This window comes from Hipposideros armiger, unplaced genomic scaffold (genome assembly GCF_001890085.2).
Source record: "Hipposideros armiger isolate ML-2016 unplaced genomic scaffold, ASM189008v1 scaffold_175, whole genome shotgun sequence".
NCBI classification, from domain to species: domain Eukaryota; kingdom Metazoa; phylum Chordata; class Mammalia; order Chiroptera; family Hipposideridae; genus Hipposideros; species Hipposideros armiger.
The window spans coordinates 386,969-407,920 of NW_017731525.1; the positions used below are offsets into that span (position 1 = coordinate 386,969).

At 38.9% G+C, this 20,952-nt stretch overlaps 1 protein-coding gene across 5 annotated transcripts in view; it reads right to left on the reverse strand.

Annotated features, from left to right (window-relative positions):
- Positions 1-847: 847 nt before the first annotated feature.
- The window catches only part of RASGEF1B (RasGEF domain family member 1B), a 545,446-nt gene continuing 525,341 nt past the window's right edge, over positions 848-20,952 (reverse strand). For all 5 annotated transcript variants that reach the window (XM_019652195.1, XM_019652196.1, XM_019652198.1 and 2 more), the window contains 10 exons: positions 15,290-15,502; positions 14,734-14,808; positions 13,029-13,124; positions 12,806-12,908; positions 11,226-11,305; positions 9,964-10,059; positions 6,869-6,964; positions 6,375-6,498; positions 5,031-5,103; positions 848-2,234 (listed from right to left, as the gene is read on the reverse strand). In XM_019652195.1, the coding sequence (XP_019507740.1) occupies positions 2,210-2,234; positions 5,031-5,103; positions 6,375-6,498; positions 6,869-6,964; positions 9,964-10,059; positions 11,226-11,305; positions 12,806-12,908; positions 13,029-13,124; positions 14,734-14,808; positions 15,290-15,502 (981 nt within the window). In that variant the 3' untranslated portion in view covers positions 848-2,209. The remainder of the gene's footprint in view (positions 2,235-5,030; positions 5,104-6,374; positions 6,499-6,868; positions 6,965-9,963; positions 10,060-11,225; positions 11,306-12,805; positions 12,909-13,028; positions 13,125-14,733; positions 14,809-15,289; positions 15,503-20,952) is intronic.

A 20,952-nucleotide genomic window follows, 5' to 3' on the forward strand; every position in this document is an offset into this window, starting at 1 on the left:
CAGGCCATCCAATCTCCATCCCCACTGCAGGACGCTGTAGCAAAAAGCAGCTACAAGAAAATGCACGAATGAGTGTGGCTGTGTTCCCATAAAACTTTGTGGATGTTGAAATTTGAATTTCATATAATTCTCATGTGTCAGGAAATATTATTTTTCTTTAGGATTTTTCAACCACTGTTCCATTATGGACCACATGAAATGGGCAGATTTGGCCAGTAGCTCATAGTTGGCAGACCTCTGATATAGACGGTTAAAGATAAACACTGCTGCTATCACCGAAACAACTACAGGGGCACAAAGTTCAGGGAAAGGCAGTGCAGGGGGAAGGAGGCAGGACTTTGGGGCGTCTTGCTACTCTAAGCGATTCCAAGACCAGCAGCATCTGCGGCATGTGGGCCCCACCCTAGACCTACAGAATCCAGACCTGCATGGAAGACCCGCAGGCTATTTGCAAGTTTGAAAGTTGTACTGAAGTTCGAGAAGGCTTGGCAGTGTGGTTTACAACGTGAGCTCTGGAATTAGAAGGCCTACTTCAAATCATTGGGTCTCTCAATAGCTTTGTGGCCTTGGACAAGTCATTATTTTTATGAATATGCTGGTTTCTACACCTAAAAAGTGGGGATGGTGATCTATGCTAAATACTTAGGAAGTTCCTGGCAAGTCGTGTTTATTAAATGCTGACTAGGATTCACTTTCAGAAAATCAGTGCTCACACACAGACTCCTACAGCCCACTTCCCTCAAGGACACACACATTTTTAGCCAGTCACGTGGGTTGAACTTCTGCGACTACAGCCCACCCCCCGCCCAATGATCCCATCCGTAAAAGAAAAGAAAGACGCCACAACTCCTGGCGGCAGAGTGTGAAATATATTGATGGTTGTAAAGGGACAACTTGGGGACGTTTCCGGTCTGCTGAGATGGCGGGTAGCATATATACATGCTCTGTTTTTTGAAACCATGTCATTAAGTTTTCAAATACATCTGTGTTTGAACATGATGTTTTGTTCTTTTCATTAGCACGGTTTACTACTCTACAGCTTCTCCTAGAGTAAATAAATACAGTGGCTATTTGCAGAGCAACTACAGACTTTAGATGTTTAACAAGGTGAACTATTTCACAATTAGATCAACTTTTGAGTTAACACAAGATGTTTTTCATTTGCTTTGTTCACTGCTGTAGTGGCGGGGTGGGGAGGAGGTGGTGGTGGTGGTGGTAACTTTTCCAATTTCTTCTTTGTTCACATGTTTAGTCACCAACAGCCTCCGAAAGGCAATGAAACATAACAGTCTGTTTAAAAAATTAAATTGTAATTAGGCCATGGGTTTTTTCCAAGACCCTTAAAATCAGATAATTTAAATTTACAAGAGGAAAAAAAAATAGGCGTCATGGAAAACTAACAAAAAAAACTACTGAAAAAATACAGCTGTAGAACACAGTGGTCAGTTGTAAACAGCTCGAAGGAAAAAGAAAACAAAAAATCCTTCTAGAATGTTAAGCTGTCCAATGACAAACTCTGCTTTTTTTTTTTTTTTTCCTAGTGGCTATTTTCCTACCACAGTGTTGAGCTTCATTATTATATTAAATAACTTATATGGGTAAAAAGGAGTTTGCTAACCAGCAGCCAACTCAAAACCTCACTGGAAGAGGGAGGAGAGGAATTCACAACACAGCGCGTACTAAGCGAAATCAAGTCCGCAGTCAGATTTCAACCAGTCTTTTTCCCTCCTGGCAACACTGCTGAGCTGAAGTCTGGGATCTAATCAGAGGGTTTTTTTCCCTCTCCCTCCTCTCCCTTTTTCATTTAAGTTAACAAAGAAACATGGGCTTCCTAAAAGCCAGCACTCAGCTGGGCAAGTCCCATTAGCAGCAAATGTTCAACCAAATAAAAAACACGCACGCACACACACACAAAAGAAAGCTCCATCCAGGTGCAGAGCTGTGATTCACATGGAAATTCCAGGAGATGAATCATGTGCAGAGCTGGGATCTTCAGAGGATTCTTTCTCAAGTGTCTTCCGTGAACATTTCAGTCTCACAAAATCTGAGTCAGTCTGTCCGCTGTGGGAAATAAGTTCCCCATCTGCTGCTGAGTGAGCGTGCTCACGGGGACTTGGTGACTCTGTAGTGCTACATGCCGACAGCCAAGGCCAGCCCCTCTGTGATCTGCCTGACGCAGAAGCAGCAGCAGCAGTCAGCAGCCCATTCGTTAAGCTCTGCCTAAGAGGCTCGACCTGGGTAATAAAAAAAGACAATGTAAGAACGAATGTGTCAGATTATCTGACAGGTTGAAAATGTCTTGTTTAATACTAGCTTCATTTTTCCTGTGTTTTAAGTTGATTTGTTTGTTTGTTTGTTTTAATATAGTTAAAGAGAGGAAGAAAAAAATATTAAGTGTTGAAGTCCTGGTTTTTTTGGAGAACTGCTAGCTTCTAGTCACTTAAATATGTTTTAATGGAGATGGCAAAACCTTTGTTTATAGGTAAATCTATCTCTTGAGTGGCTTTATATTAAAACAAAAAACAAAGGTCATTAATGATAAAAAGCTTTTAGATATATAATGGTCTTATCACAGATGGGTTTATTCTGTAACTATAAGCATCTTCACATTCCATGCCCATTGAGAGCATTTAAACAGCAGGTGACACGAAAGGTGTTTACTCGAAGAGGTATATTTGTCATTCATTGCCATTGCTGAACTTAAGTGTCTGGATGAATGGCTCTAGGGACAACGGGAAAAGTGTCTATGTAAAAATATTGCCTTCAAAGCTTATATATAGGTTTTCAGGTTGGTACTATCATTCTAGAACAATCAGTATCTTAGTATCCACTTAACATATGTAGTTTTGCAAATGATCATAGCCCATTTTCTTTATCCTCTCTGTGGTTGCTATACCTTGGCCAATTACCTGCAGTGACCCAATGTCATCCCTCTGCACTGCAGGAGCATGTATCCAGTGCTATGGCCAACACAAGAGGCTTACACAGTGGTAGGAAAAAGAAGCACATACACTACAAAACAACAGGGGGTCTGTCACAGGAGAGGAAGACAGCCTTAGACTGCATGATTTCAGGAGGGACTCTTTCTGAGGACACATGGGTCAGGGAGCAGGAGGCATTAGGGCTGGGCCTTGAGACAGACAAGATATGAAAGACACGGAGTTCACAGCTTAAAGCCAGACTTGAAGGAGAGACTGTTTTTCAGGGCCCCTTACAAACAATTTTAACATGGAAAATAGTCTTTTATACCAAGAATACATCTTCACTGTGTGTGTGTGTATTTCTTTATATATCATCCATTCTATTTGTGCCACTTCTATTATAGTCCCTCAATGAATGCAAAGTATTACTATTGAGCACTTTTGAGTTGAGTACAAATGCCGATGAATTCATGGATTCATGTCGGAATTTATGCCAGTACAATGCACCCTATTTTTCACCTCTCATTTCTAAATTCTCCACTAAATTCTTTGGTCACATACCAACCAGTCAAATGTTAAATGTTATAGTATACTGTGTGTACAGTACATACAAATAGGAAACTTACATAATTCAATCTTTAGCTTTCACCATCAACCCTTTGACTTACAAACCCTTCCAAATAAACCACTCCTCAAATAGGAATATGGCATAAAAGAATAACAATCACAAAAGAATAAAAACTAGAAAAGAATGTGGTACGTATGCATTATTTAAGTATGTCTGGATTTCACAGGTTAATACAGGTAGCAGGTATCATTTATCTGCTTACCAATTTCTTAAAAATCTATAAGGAAAAGAACAATAGCTAAGTTATACTCGGAGACCATACCAACTTAATGCTTTTGAAAAAATAGAAAGTATTTCATCTAAAAAGGATAACAGAAAGGAGTCATTTCCAAATCTTTTATCCAGCAAAATGTGTGCTCTAAGGCTCATGTTTTACACATGAATACTATTTAAGAGTGTAGTTAATACCTTTTAATACCAACACAAAGTAATACAAGATTTTAATATAAATGTGCCACTAGCAGGCACACTTTTAAATTTCATAAAAGTGGAATTGGGCATCAGCCCAGGAGGCTGTCCCATGCCCATGATTCCAGGCATTGGTCATATCTTCTTTATGTTTGTGCCTAGGGATAAAAGAAACACCTCCAGTCCTTTACCAGTCACCATAACTTGTTCTAAGGATAATAATTCCAATGCCAATATACCTCACCCCTCGTCACTGAGAAGTACAAACAAAATCACACAAAAGCAAATATATCTTAGATATATATCCTGGTTCATGAAACCTAGCTCAGTATGATTTAACGAAGGCTCCCAAATGATTGGGAAAAAGAGTAAATGTGTTTGTCAACCCTGGTACAAAAAGATACATGTTCCCAGAGTTTCTTAGTAGAAATGCAAATATAGCAATTTTGGTTATATTATTATTATATCCTAGGCTGCTTTTGCCTATTGAAGTATTTCAAATGGTTAAAATGTGCCTATTCTAGTTTTGTTTAAAAATGCATTTATTTGAAAGTAGTAATAGATTAACAAAATTTTTAAACTTGAAAATATTCTGGGTTATGTTTAAATGTTCTCTCTCTCTCCCACCGAAGTGGGGACCAAGATCCAGTCAATAAGCAACACACCAAATTTATTGAACCAACTGGAACTTAGGTCTTTTTTATCTCGGGTCAAATAAAATTTTAGTGTTAGGACTATTCAGAAATATAGTCTGAACTTCTTATCTTTTAGATGAAGAGAGTGACTCAGTGCTCTCTGCACCGCACCATGGGGTAATTTCAGCTCCTCGTTCCATAAAATAATGGAAGACAGAAAGAAAAACAGAGATACTGTAGATATCTGCCAATATAAAGAAATGAAAGGCAGTAAAACTGAATGATGGCAGTGAGGATCCCAAGCCACAAAGATTCAGTAACAGGAGACAAGACGCAGAGGACTTGGAACATGCAGATGGGGGCTTCCTACAGAAGGCATGTGGCTTTCCTCGCGCGAGGCCAACATCTCCTTTAGATCTGTGCAGCAATGAGACTCACCTTAAAGACTTCCATCTGTCTTTCTCTATATGATTTTCAGGTCCTTCACTCTCATAGGAAGCCAAGTACAGAGCTACGATCAACCAAAAGTAAGAATGCATTAACAATGAAGCCATCTCCTGATATATTATCCACCACCATCCTCCCCTGTTTAACCTGAGCCAAACCCTATAGCAAAACACGCTCCTTAAAAACGCACGCGTGCGCGCGCGCACACACACACACACACACACACACACACACACACACACACACTATAAGTAAGAAGCTTCATAGTTTCATTAAGAGCACAGAATATAGAGTATCACTTTGCCTCTAACCGACCATCTCAACAAAAACCCAAAGGCCTCTAGGCCAAAATGAAACTTAATTAACTAAGGCAATTTATGAGGCAAAAAGCCTTACAAATGCCTTTGATAGCCACATGATGCTATCACACACTCACACTTATGTTGTTTACAAAGAAGGGGATAGGCCTTGATAGCCTTGATTTAAAAAACAAAAAAAACAAAAAGAAGAAACAAACAAACAAAAAAAACCTAATCTTAGGAAAAAGCCCGATTTTCTAGGCCAATTTTCCATCCTTCTAATATATCTTCTTTATTTTTAAATCAAAAAGCATCTTCATCCAAAAATTTAAAAGAGTGTTATTAATCCCATATAGATGTTTAAAACAATCAAGTCCTCTCTAGAACGGTAATATTAATTGAAAATTTTCTTCAGTCATTATCATGAATGTTATCCATCTACTATAGGAAATTATTCATTGATACATGCTGCTGATTTATAAAATATTAGGATATAACATATCAATGGAATAAATCCCTACATCTTTAAAAACTCTCTTTTGGTCAATTTTTTCTGTACATCATCAACCACTTTGCCTCAAATTCCCTAACATTTTAATAGGTCAAGACATTCCACTACTTTTTTTTCAAACAGCAGGAATAGTAATTAACTGTGTTTCTATATTCAAATTGCCTTGAATATCAACATACCACAAAACATCTTTTTTCTCTACTGAAGCAAGCCCAAACAAGGAAGAAAATTCTTTAATTCTTTAAAAACTTTCATTGATGCCCCAAGCTCTGTAGATATAGTATTATAAAGAATGTTTAAACCCAGAAACACCAACATACGGGTGAATATTAAGTGAGTGCCTGGTAAATATTTTAGGGATAAATTATACAGTTTTCTGTGCAACAGAAAACTCTTAAGATGGAATAGGTCAGAAGACAGGTCTCATACTACACGAAGAGCTAGGCACCAAGCATTTATACACTAATTTCCTAACTGTCGGGTTTGGGGACACTGGTGGCAGCTCCGGCTTAATGGCCAACTCACCGTCTTCACTGAAGACTGGGACTGTAAGCAGATACTGCAAGATCTTCCGGTCCTTCTCAAATGGGCATTCCACTTGTTTCCATGTCATGAATTCACTCACTTGTTTGGCCAGTTCCCAAAATTTCTAGAAAAGAATAAAAGAAAAAACTTTCAAAGCAGTCACCAAAAGTTAAAAGCTTGGAAGAGCCAATTCCATTTAATGTTTCCCTCTGGCTTATGATCTTTTGAATTACATGATTTTTTAAATTTAATAAAAATTAGGTATAGATATGTGCTAGGTATAGGTAAAAATATACTCAAGTACTTCCAAATAATTAATAATAACGGTGCAGTTAATTTATCCTACTCAGTATTGTTCTTTTCTCACAAAATAGTAGGGAATGAAGAAAACTTGGTTCTAGAACTTTGGAATCAGCGTTGGCTGCCTGGCCTGGGATGCAATGCTGGAGAAGCTCGCCTTTCTCCGTGCTCAGATTTTTGCAGCCTATCCTTACCTCAAAGTTGACATGGCCGTTTGGGAGGCGGTTGGCACAGCCCTCATTGAGGAAATAAATGTCTTTGATTAAAAGACTGAAGAACGGTATCACAATCTAAAGAAAACAGAAGATTCTGGTTTGTTTTCAGCAAATAAAACATTTAGCCTCTTATCTAAGGATACAAGAAATTAACAAACGACCTTAACTCTGGATTACACAAAAGGCCAGTGAATTAAGATCCAGTGTTCTGTTTACCTACCATGACAGCAGTTTCCTCTCTTACATAATTTTGCTTAAGACACAAATTCTATTAATAACCCAAACACAGCAAAGAACAAGTGGCATGGGGAGATGGATGGCTTCGTGTCGTTCCTACTGTTTTCCTTATTTTTGTCAATGCAATAGTATATACAGGCATACCTCGGAGATATTGTGGGTTTGGTTCCAGGCCACCGCAATAAAGTGAGTATCGCAATAAAGTGAGTTGCAATCTTTTGCTTGTGGAGGAGGGTCTTGCACTCAATTTGTAAAAAACACAATATCTGTGAAGTGCAATAAAACGAGGTCTGCCTGTAGTAAAATCTGAATGTTTTAACTATAATCAAAGGGAAAAAATCTAAAGGAACTCTTGCTTTTCATTCAGCAACCCCTTATTTAGAGCAAAATATTAATACGATACGTGTCATTGCAGGTACCAAAATTTTTAGATGTGTGACCCATATCCCTGCTAGAATGTGTATTGTTATATCATCTAGAATTCTACATTTTAGATGAGTGATTTTTTTAGATGAACATTTTATTTTATCCCTGAAGACACTGCTCAAGATAACGTGAGAGCTGAGGGTTTTAGTTGCTACAAACTTATTGAGTAAACCTGGCCTTTGTATGGCAGAACAAGTTAGCACCTGTTCTCATGGGAAATCACCAAAGTACCTTGCACAATATGTTATGAGATGTGCCCAAGTGAAGTCGGAATATAAATGTGCACATTAAAATTAATGGTGGTTTAAAAACCAATAAGGCTTCTTTAGTAAAATTTCCCTGCCTCACATCTTTGGTTTGATGAGGTGGTATCTAATTAATTAACCTAAAATAATAATCACTAAGAAAGTCCCCGAAATCCTACTAAACCCATAATTAACAAAGAACAAAGCTCAGACACAGTAACTTCCTCTTTCTCTATAATGCCAACATTTTTTTTTTTTAATTGGGGAATTGGGGGAGGGGAACAGTGTTGGGAAATTGGGGAAGGGGACCAGCCAAGTTGTTGTTCTTCAATCTTTGTTGAGGAGGGCGCCAGTTGCCATCTGGCTTCCTGTCGGCAGCTTGTGGCCTCTAAGCTCAAGGTGCTGTGTTCAATCTTAGTTGCGGGTGGGCGTAGCCACCATCCCATGCGGGAGTCGAACCATCAGCCTTGTTGTTAAAAGTACACAATATCCACTGAGCCATCTGGGTGGCAGCTCAGCTCAAGGTGCCGAGTTCAGTCTTAGTTGTGGGTGGGCATAGCCCACCACTGAACAGGCAATCTTGTTACACCAGCTGAGCCATCCTGTCAGTGACAGCTCAGCTCAGGCGCAGCATCACTGGCCCATGTGGGAATTGAACTGGCGGCTCTGTTGCTCAGAGCTCGTGCTCTTAAGCCAACTCTTAACCAACTGAGCCACTTGGACGGCCCCCCAACATTTTTTTTTAAAGAGTCTAAATTTGCTACAATGCAAATAATGGTCCAAACACAAATCATGGACTTACGTTTTATCCAAGAACAGGTTTTTGAAGTTTCCCTAAGCTTATGACTCATGTGGTATGTCTATACTAAATGCATGGGAGGTCTGGAAAACATATATTTTGGCACATACACAACAATATTAAGTATCAATTTCCACTTCTAGAGAAAATTTCAGATTTTTCCCCCCTAAAGTAATTGAAAAAAAGGTGTTGATTATTTTTTTTGTTTCATTGCTCTCTGAAAATAACCAAAGTGAATCTTCAGTTTTGACAGCCCTTTTAATATACTTTTAATCATTTGCTATTGTCTGTGGAAGTCTCTTAAGCTGAATTGTTAAAGATACACTTCTTTTTCAAATGTTACTAGTGTTTCTGTTATTTTAGAATTAAACAGGCACAGTACCAATAAGAAAAGCACACCCGAGCCTCCTTTCTTTGAAAGACTAGTTGGGACTGGGAAGCGCTGGACTTTGGACTCTGTCAGACATCAGTTTAATATTTGGCTCCACAATGTACTGGCAGCAGGAGCCAGGGGTTTGCACACTGTGGCCCACAGGCCAGCCCCGGCCCACCACGTGCTTTGGGATAGCCTAGGGAGCCCCATAATGTATATTTTTCAATGGCTGGAAAAATATCAAATGAATAGTATTTCATGAGCATGAAAATTATATGAAATTCAAATTATAGTGGCCATCCAGCTTTCCTGGAAAACAGGCATGCTCATTGAGCCACATACTGTCCGTGTCTGCTTTTGTGCTATTATATCAGAGTTGAGTAGCTGCAACAGAGATGTTACGGCCCACAAAGCCTAAAATATTTATGATCTGGCCCTTAATAGAAAAAGTTTGCCAATCCTTGGTATAAGCCTAACATACTAAGAAAGCCTTGTGTCCTCACCTGAAGATGGAAACAGCAGTAACTACCTCACTGAGTTGTGGTGAGGATTAAATTAAATAATACAGGCTTCACTTCAATTAAGCACTCCCAAAAAAACAATGGGCCCCATACAAAGGGACAAATATATTACTAATGCACTTAAAAGATATTAAGGATACATCATCATAAGGCAGCCCCAGGGAAATGAGGCAGTAGTGTAATAGCTTTTAGGTAAGATCTCTACTCCTCTGCTCTATTCTGAGGTACTGAGCTGTGAGATTTATGTGGTTGGTACATTTGCAAAATTCTACATCAAGTTACCTCTCCCTTTCTGCAGTCCAACTTTCCTTTAGTATTCCCCTTCCCCACGTGGCAAGTGATAAAATTTCTACAGTGTATCAGCTTTCTTTCTTAGAACTGAACAGGTAAAAGAAGCTCAGGAGAGGTTCACATTGCATTTCAGTACAAACCATGGCAACTCTACCATGAATAAAACTCCTTTAAGCACATACCTTCTCTCTGCTACTATGAGCAGTTAAAGATCTTTGTGCTGCCCCACGAAGAGCTGTTCGATAATTATAGAAATTGCTTGAAGGGTCCATCTGATGCTGTAGACAAAAGAGAGGAGAGGATGAACTATTTACTCCTCACCTGCAGAAAGTTTGTAAGATCCTACTTTTCTTAACTGTACATAAAAAAATTCAAAAGAAGTTAGGGAACTCATTAAGAATGTGATTTATCCCTCTCATACACACACACAGGCATGCAACACATGAGAACACAAATGTTTTCTTTCCTGAGGTTTGCTTTATTTACCTAAGTGGATGTCAGCTTTGATAATGTTAAACCCAGACCAAATTCTTTCCAGGTTCACTGTTGAGATTAAACTTAAAACTGATAACAAAGAGTCAAACACCTACATAAGAAACCATTTCCCGATTTCATTTGAAGGTTAATGTGTCAATTGATGGTTAGCCACCTATAGTGACCCAACATTCCACTGAATTTGTTCTTTGTTTTGGGTAACAAATCATTCACAGATAACTGAAGCATACTATCTTACAAGAAGGACAATATGAATAAAGCAAAATGTCACATACCCAATGATAATTCCCAATTTGGGGGGAAGCTTAGGAAAAACTAATTATTATCTCCAAAGTTAGTAGATTCAAAGCACCAACACACCAAGGTAATAATGACACAAATCTGATTCAAACACAAATGCCTTTATGTATACATCTTACTACCCTGAGATGATATTGGAAGGGTTTTTCATAGGCTATCTAAATTTGTTGAAAGGATAATGAATGAAAATTTCTGTAGGAATGGGGAACTCCTTCCCTGGGACACTGTAAGTAAAATAAAGTTAGTAGGCATACATGGAAGTATTGGGTTATCGGAAAAGTTATGACGTATTTTTTCTATGTTTTTCATTGCAAAAATGTGTCATGACTTTTCCGACAACCCAATAGAACTCCAAAGTGTTCAGGGCCCAAATTCCTTCCTGGCATGCAATGTGATGTGACTGACAGGTCACCATTTCTTCAGTCAATTCACTCCAAAATGGACACCCTCTTGCTATGAAAGGACCAGTGTACAACCTGATTTATCCCCCCCTCCTCCAATTCTACTCCCTTTTCTGTCCCTGGGTCTGTAAGAAGAGATGGTTTTCTTCTCTGTGGTACTATCTGATCAAGAGGTGAGATCAAATAAAGGAATTCCACTTTCCAGGTATAAAATGTTACTTTAACAGCAAAACATCGGCTGCACCTACCTCAAGAATGTCAAACTTCGCAGTCTTCACTTTGGCCCAGGTTTTCTTTAGTCGTGAGACTGGGCTCATATTCATGCCAGCTTTAAAATGGGAAAGGGGGAAAGAAAAATGAAAGAGAGAAATAAGAAAAGCCATTCTCATTTATACTCTGAAAAGGTGTTCATTACTAAGTATAAGTAAGTTAACTTTATAAAAAACTGCCACACAATTTGGCAAAGTACTAGTACCGTTTTACACTCCCACCAATAATGTCTGAGAGTTCCACTTGCTCCATATCTTCACCAACATGTAGTTCAACCAGTCTTTCTCATGATAGTCATTCCAGCGTGTGAAATGGTGTTTCACTGTGATTTTAGCTCATGATGTGGAGTACCTTTTCATATGCTTATTATCCATTACTATACCTTCTTTTGTGAAGTGTCTGTTCAAGTATTTTGCCCTTTATTTCACTGGGTTATTTGTCTTATTATTGATTTATAGGGTTCCTTATAGATGCTGGATACACGTTCTTTTTCAACTATATATATATATATATATATATATTACAAATATTTTCTCCCATGATATGGCTTGCCTTGACATTTTCTTAATGGTATAAGAGGGAAATTAAACACTAAATGTATTCCATGAATTCTTGTATACTTAAATTAAGTCATCTTCTATCACCTAGGTTGTAGACCTTTCTTTCAGGTCCCTGATTTAGATATGATTCTACTCACTATTTTCATGAAGTGAGCCACATAAAGAGCTCAAACTTGGCCAGTATTTTTGTGGGGGAGATAAAGAGGAAATAATATGGAAAAAAATGGAAAAAAGAATTGATCAAGAGGAAAGATCTTTTAGGATCAAAATTACTGAATTAAATTTGGTGGAATCACACTGACCCTGATTCTAAAGAGTCAGGTAAATATTCAAATATTTACTAAGTACCTACAATGTGTAGGATAGCCATAGCATTTATCATATAAATTAGGACACTTTTTAATGAAAGAGTCATTATCAATAATTGTGCAGGACAACAGGTGTAATTTGGGGAAACTAAGACACAGTGTTACTCCATACCCTATGTTTATAGAATGAGTGGAAAGACACAGAGCAGTTAAATCCCCAAAGACATAGATGAGGAGCAAAGTTTGTATTCCAGGATAATAAGGTCTGTGGGTGACAAGACCTGGGAACACGGGCAGACAGAAAGTGTTCCGGTTTCTCAAGCTACCCTCTTGTCCATGCTGATGGAATCATATAATTTAGTCTCAGATAAAATATTTCTATAATGCTTGCTACACAAGCTGCCCAAACACTTTTTAAATCCTTAACTTAGACAAATATCTCACTTACAAGCTTTTATAGATAAATATTCAGATGAACATAAATTGAGTAAATGTATTCCATGAATTCTTGTATACTTTAAAAGGATACATACTGGTACCAAATTGGGTTATTTAAAGCATTTTGAACATTTTGAAGCAATTCAGGATCATTAAGTACAGTTTTCATTAACGAGACAACTATTTGCAAATTTTCAGTGCATACATTTCACAGGATGATAAAAGGACATGTATCTTCCAGAAAACACTCACAGATTATTGCCATCAAGGAATTAAAGTTGCCGATGTTAAAACACTCTCGAGCGACATCAATGAAGTACTCAATCATTCTTGCCCGGTGCTTCTTCTTTACAGGCTGTACAGAAACAGAAAAAAAGAGGAAAGTTATCCAGCATGTGGGCACAACAGATGTAGTAAAGTAAGAATGAAAAAATAATGTGGAGACCGAGGAGACAGAGAAAACTCATGTTCTCACCATGCAGATTTCTGTCGCAACCAGGTAGCTGAGGCGATTAAACCATTCCACGTAAGCCTCCAAGTTGCGTGTTTTCTTCCGTTCACTGTAGCAACTCTAAAGGGAAGAAGGCCAAGTGAGCAGATGAGTTGGAGAAGAAAAACACAGTGTGTATTAGGTTCTCATTTTTGTAATATATGGGCCTTAACTCTCAGTTTATGGATTAGGAAAGCTTTCTAGGATGGGGTGGGAGAGAAGAAGTGGGAGAGAAGAGGGAGGGAGGGAGGGAGAGAGGGAGGATGAATGTATCACAAACATCCTTGACTCTCCTTACAAAAATCAAAATCCCTTAGTACAGGCTAGAGCAGGGGTCGGCAAACTGCGGCTTGTGAGCCTCATGCGGCTCTTTGGGTACATACACGTGGCTCTGAAGTAAAATTGAAAATGAAAATAAAACTATCATAGTTTCATTTATAAAATTTTTAAAGGATATTATTCATATAATGGTGATTTCATTTGTTTTATAGATCTCGCAAAATTCTGAGGAACAGGATTCGCTCTTCCATCTCAAAAGTTTGCCAACCCATGGTCTAGTGGAATCCTTAAGGTCTAGAAATGTCCTCTGACATTCATGACAGTGTCCTTCCCTCCCAGGGAACAGAGTTACTCTTGGTAAGAACTGTCTTCAGAAGCACAAGTCAAAGGAAGGTTTTGGCTGCATTCTGAAACTATTGACTGATGGGTGGGATGCGAATACCAACTGCTATCAACACAGCAGGGAGAAGCTGAGAATACAGGAAATTAGAAAAGTTTGTCTTATTATGTCTTGGACAAAATTTTGGAGCATCATGTAGCAAGAACAAAATATCTTCCAAGGTAGATAAATAGAAGTCTACACCATCATGGTCCTTAGTAGGGTGAATGACACATCATTGAAAAGCCTAGTTAAGCTCCTCTCGGAGTTCAAGGCCAACCCTGAACAGGTTAATCATATCCCTCTTTCCTTCCTTCCCAAAGGAACAAATAAAGTCCACTAGCCTTCTATTGATTGCACAACCTGATCTTCACTTCCTGTACTGAGGGAAACTGTTCTAAGGCCGGAAAACAGCTGTTGCCCCAACTCCCAAAACAGAGTGTTCATTAGTGGGTGATACAATCTTTGCCTAGTAATTCAAAATGCTTCTGAAGATCACGGAGGACAAAAGTTCTTACATATGTACACTGGTTTTACAGTCCATGCCCAGTGTTATTTTCTCTAAATGCAGGTTTCACTCAGGCAATAAACCCACCATGAGGGATTCACCTTAAATCCAGAGGCCGAGCCGTCAAGACCCCACCTCACCACGCTGGACGTGCATCCTGTCTCCACCGCCCCTGCTATTATTGAATCATGAGCACAGCATTTTCTTTCTGACTTAATCTGCTAAAACCATTATGCTTTATCTCCTACCTTCATCACCACAAATGCCTGCATCTACTTGCTTATTATATTTCCAAATAAGGAGGAAGAAGAGGCTCAAAATCAGTGACAGGGTAAGACTATGGTAAAGTCCCTTGGAGAGGTGGTTCAAGGAAAACTGTGATGAATCAGGCATGGCTAATGAAAGGGGGGAAAAAAATCTCTCATTTTAAAACCTAATAGTTCCAATTTTTGTCTCTTGTACCCACAGGCTAAGGAATTCCATTTCTGATTTGGGGGCTGACCTCTGGGTAAACGGATGATTACCTTGTCGTTGTCCAAAGGGTCCTTCTGCACAAATGCCTGAACAAATTCTTCTGGCCCAATGTAATTGAGCCTTTCCTGAAACACAAACCCAGAAGGTCAACGAGATTAAAGAAAATGAGAAGAAACGGACTGTCAACTCTGTCTACCAGCTTCTGGCACCACCCCCACTTTGAATGCGGCTTGTAAAAGGAGACTCTAACCCTAACCAGAGGCAATTTTCTGCTTAGCTCAGTGCTATGCTAGACAGGGAAAGACTGAAGGAGTCACAGAAACATTAATTGGGGCAGGGGGGAGGGGAGAGGGGGTGGAGAGGAGGAAGGTCAATCAACTCTTTGTTCTTCAGTCTTGCTTACTGTTTACTTTGAGTGAAGTCCCAGAATATCAGAAACATTTATATTTAATGTACAAACAACACCAGTTGCAGCTATTTCATAGATTAGTTCCCATCTGGATTATCCTAACCTCTCCTGTGACATTACTGCTGACAAGCACCCTGTCTAGTTGCCAATGCAAACAAGTCTGTGGTTGTAAAAAGCACGGATGTCGGCAGCCTCACCAGCTCTATGTGAGTCAGCTGCTGGGCCAAAGTGTAAGGGTCACTGCAGACGGTAATGATGTCCCTTTGAATGGACTGTGGCTTGGTCTTGAGAACTGTGAGCCGATCTGTAGATGTGGAGCTGATTTTTGCCAGGACTTCCTCGTACTGGCTGAGTGTAGCCAGTTTGCGGATGAGAGACTGCATCATCTGCTGGACATTCTTCCTGTATGTCTGCCAGAGAACAAGCAAAGGATTACATCCTCGCTCTGCAAGTCTATCTTTACCACTGCACACACTCAGAGACTAGGTACTTAAATGATTTTACCTTGATGGTGGAGAACCACCTCAGTCCAGGGAAATTACCGGAGGATTCGGCCTAGCTCAAACAGTTTCAAACAGACACATACACATAAGGTGTCTGTTCAGACCTATCAGATTTAGTTCTTTTCAAGGGCTGCTCTTGAGAATATGATGCAGGTTGGGCCATGAAAACACTATAGTGACATTTGAGATAAGCCAATGAAGGAGTCCAGTGTCATAAGAACCACATATAACTAAATGTTCTCTGGGCTGGCATAGAAGTGTACTGGTTTAATTTTGGTGGATTAAAATGCATTGATCGCAAATCAGAGCACCTTTTCCTAACACTTTTTCTTTAGGGCTTCTTGATTTCCCCATTCCTATCATTCCCAGTCTCATTAGAGTAAGGGCATGGACAGACATACCTGCCAGAAATACACCATTACTTCCCACTCACCCTTCAACCCCTTCCAGACTTCTACCCATACATGGGTGACCACAGGAAACAATGGATATTCCTTTTTGGTATCTGCCCTCCACTTGGCTCATGTCCATTTCGTTTGCATTCAGGAGTCAGTACTGAAGTTCACAACCAAACTCTGCCACATGGCCGTTCTCCCCGTAGTGCTACTACCATCTGCAACTTTGTTCGCTAATGCATTATGCTACCACCACAACCCTTAAGAGAAACTGGTTTTAAAAGTAATGTATGTATTATAGATCAATGTCAACTCCTTGACTTTTAAAATACTTGTTGAGTCAAAGAAATAACTTCACAATCAGTCAATCGCTGGGGTACAGTTATCATGACGTAAGTTATGGAGTTAATTCTTTCTGTTCTAGCCCAAAATTGCCAAACAAACAATAATTATCCTTCTTGGTAAATTATGAAACCCATATCAGAGGAAGGCACACAGACTGATTCAATGCTAGCATGGTCCTTAGGTTGAGAGGTCCAAAAAGGGACAGTCCCAGTGAATTTAGAAATGTAGAAAGCCCTGTTTATGCTTCACTGCCTAAACACCTCTTTAAAAAGTTACAATATCATTTTCTGAGAGTAATTATCTGAAAATTAAGTGGCATCTAACCTACAAGTGTAAGAATCATATTATTTTCCAGGGGCAATTTGGTTACAAGGGAATATTACAAAAACTCAAATGATTATATATTTGCATATTTATGGTGAGGATAATTATGAACACATCTGGAAATGATCAATTCTCATATAGTCAAGGCAAAACCAGTATAGCCAACCTACTGTTTTCTTTTCTTCTCTACTTGTCTGGTGTATACTCCACTGAGTTGTTTAAAACTGGCCCATCAGGCGACCATTTTTCCTCTCTACAAATACACGGACCAACCTAAAGTTACTAATGAAATAACTAAGTGTTTTAAAAAAATTGAACCTTCGAAAAACCTATCTTCCACACAGCATTAAGGTTATCAGTTTAGAAGATGCTATCTATTTGGTAATACACTTGTCGCTCAAAGAAAACGTCTTTCTTTGGAATTCAAAGCAGTTCAAGGCTGAATTGAGGTCTAGTTTAAATCCCTTACGGGGGTCATGGGGGGCAAAATGGATGAGGAGGATCAAAGGGTACAAACTTTCCAGTTATAAAACAAATAAGTCATGGGGATGTAACGTGTAATGACATGGTGACTATAGTTAATTACATGCATTGCATGTTTGAAAGTTGCTAACAGAGTAGATCTTCAAAGTTCTAATTGCAGAAAAAATAATTTTGCACCTATGTCTAGTGACAGATGTTAACTAGACTTATTGTGGTGATCGTTTTGCAATATATACCAATATCGATTCATTATGATGTACACCTGAATCTAATGTTTTATGTGAACTATACCTCGATAAAAATAAATAAAAATAAAATAAATCCCTCATCCCTATTCCCCTTGCCTCTTCTACTTTTGAGATCCTGAATTACATTAAAAATCTATGAACTTAAAATGGTTTCTTCAGCCTTCTGTTTCAAATTACATAATAAATGCTCCCCCGGGTGATTCTGAGATGCAGCGAAGTGTTAGAACCAATGCTCTACTAGCACAGCTGGTGAAAGATTCCTATTCCACACTATAAAAAATGCTTTTTTAGGGAAGAGGTAGTAGAGGAACGTCAAGGATTCAGCTGGTGCACAAAAGCAGCAAAATATAAGGGGAAAGTGTCTACAATAGAGTACAGAGGGGAAAGCTATTCAAATAACAAAGAACTAGTGTGTGTGTGTGTGTGTGTATGTGTGTGTGTGTGCATGTGTGTGTGTGCATATATATGTGTGTGACCTCTTTTAAAAGTTTCCTGCTGCCATTTGATTCCTTAAGAAACAAAGCTTTGTGTTATTAAGCATGCTTCCTTACTGAGTCACGAATTGCTAAATATGTACCTATTCTTTTTTATAACTTCAAATGCCAGTGACAGTAATTACCTGACAAATAAAGATAAAGACCAGCCCCTTAAGGAAGAGAAAAGTGTATTCTACCCACTAGAGTCATTTGTCATGTAATTCAATCATTAATTTCACTTCGGGTTTCTTGCAGGCAAGTCCTAATAAACCACTTCATTTTAGGCAAATCCCCGGGGTGGGGCGGGGGAGGGAGAAATAACCTGACTAAATTATACATGGGGCACACCTGGATTCACTGACTGCCAAAAAAAAAAAATCTGTAAAATTCCAGGCAAGAAGCAACAAATCCCAATCCAAGCCCATGCTCCTTCCCATGGTGGGAAATCATATTTCAGTGGAGGAAAAATTGTTTCTTATTCCAGTAATTGAATAGGAAACAAACTGTTTGTTCTTTCGTTCATTCATTCATTCAAAAACACTACTGAGTGCAGGCATTAAGTGCCAGGTACTGAGTTAGGTGTTAAAGAGCTATGGTGAGCAAAGGGGACACAGCATGGAGTCTAATGGGGAAAAATAAACCACAAAAAAGCAAGTAATTACTAACCACAGAGTGCTGTGAAGAAAACCAACCACGGGGGTGGGGAAAGCCAACCACGGGGGTGGGGGGTGGGCAGTGGGTATGGTTGTGGTCAGGGTGGAGAGGGAAGGTCTCTCTATAAAGAGACACGTAAGCATACGACAGGTAAGTGGCACACCAAGCAAAGAACTGAGGAAGGAGCACCCACAACAAAATTTCAGAGCTGAAAGGGATATTGATACAGGGCAGTTACCTACAGAGGTAACGATAGAAATAAAGAAGGAACAAGGAATTTAGGGACTTGACAAAAGCACACTCAGATCAAGCAGCTACCAAGTGCGCACCTGATTCTGAACGCTGGATAGAAGTAGAAGGAATAATATCTCACTGTAAAACCCAACCTGATCAAGGCAGGTGACATCTCTCCACTCAGCCCCGAGGTTAATCAGTTCCTTAGTTAGACTTGGCTTATGTTCTCATCTCTTTCCACACTCAAAACCTTCTGAAAATCTCAAGGTTTATCAAGGATTTGTTAACACAGAAATGCTGATAAGAAGCCAAGTCAGAATGCTGTTTGGCCCTTTACACGGTTCTACCAACCCTTAAGTGGCTTGACCTTGTTAAAAAAAAAAAAAAAGAAAAAGAAGATCCCGTTTAAAAAAAGATCCAACTGGTCAACACAGATAGAAGTGATCTCCCTCTCTCCCATGACAAGAAGGAGAAAAATCCATCCATTTGGCATTTTGAGAACACTAACTTTTTATTAGTGTTTATTAGAAAGAGAAAAAGATTTTTAAGGTATTCTTCTTGGAAAGGACCAAGTGACCATTTGTACCTTTTAAAAAAGCAAGAGAGGGAAGGGAAGCTGACTGCCGTATCAAGAGCCTAAATACAACGAAAGTAAAACGAAGCACTGACTAGCTCAGGGCTCAGCCTTCATACAAGAAAAAGTTCTTATGAAGTCACTAATCTTTTGAGCAGCTTGTCATAAACTAAGGTCACTGAGCCAGCATTGACCCTGCCAAGCAACCCAAGATCCAATGCCTCCAATAAAGGATTTACTACAAAGCTGCATTGTGATGCTTAGCTTTGGCCTTTGTGAGTGACAGACTTGCCAATTCATATCTTGCTAGAACCTGTCACGCACAAACTGGCAAAATGATTATAACAGATATAAATGGCAAAATGAATCAGGAAACCACTCATTCAGCCTTATGGAAAGATGGCTGTCTTGAGCACCCATTCAGGGTTCAATACAATGTCAGTAAAAGGGTTCATTCCAATTTCACGAGAACATAGTTCAGGAAAGCAAGTGCAAATTTTTCAAGTGCTAATCTTAGAAATGTTAGTCTAATTTTTTTTTTTTAAGTCAGGGGAAAAGGTATTAAAATGAATTCAACCAGTAGTAGACAGAATAGATAGGGTATCTTGTTGCATGATCTTTACAGCATGCCACTGAAAGAATAAGTTCTCAGGGAAGGTTATTTGTAATTGGAAAATGCATTTTAAGATGAATGAAACAAGACATCATTACAACTGCCAAATGCTTCATCTATCTTTTTTTTCTGAGGAAATGTTGTATGTGTGCCTAAGTAACTTGTTCTCAAGAGCTCATGGGCAACACAGAATCTACAAAGACTTCCTTGCCCAACAAGCCTCAACACAGAATACCAGCCCTCCAGGCCTGCTTCAAAGAGGATAACCTTGAATTTGTCACAGCTAGTTAGGTCTTATCAAAGGCTCACCTGAGGGAAGCACTATTTATGAAAGATTATCTAAAAGACTTACTTTCCATCCTCACCTATTGTAGACACTAGCCTTGTGTCAACTTCCGGCACCATATAACTTGGATCCTTTTCTCTTTGCCTTCTCCTCTCACAAAGAGTCAGCTTTGCTAATCGGAACGTTAATCGTATGGCCTCCATTTTTTATCAAGGAGTATTTGTCATAAACATTATAAACAGAGTAGTTTCCACAATCTCATTCTGTGCCCCCTATACAAAGTCTCTCATACACAAGTTTTTTAAAATTGCATTTCATTTACTGCCCTGAAGAATTGGTATGCTTAATCTTTTTCTGACAGTGAAAATTACATAACGGACTGTAGTTTCCTTCTCTCCGGAGCTTACACTCAAATCATAGCAGTGCTGTCCTCTCGACTGGTTCTCAACACTAGCCTATTTGTTTTCTCCTTTCTGTGGTACAAACCGTCCATTTCAATTTATAATATATTAATATACTACTTATTGTCTGTTAATATGCTGTTATTTATTTTATATCTATTAGTGTTTATATCTATCAATATGATATTACCTAACTTGATATGTCAAACCTTTTTGGAAGGAAGAAAGGTATAAGTGAAGTAAAATTAAAACACACTTTGCAAGGGGGGTAGGGGGAAGTTGATAAGGGTTAAAGGGGTCAAATGTATGTCAAATATGTGGTGA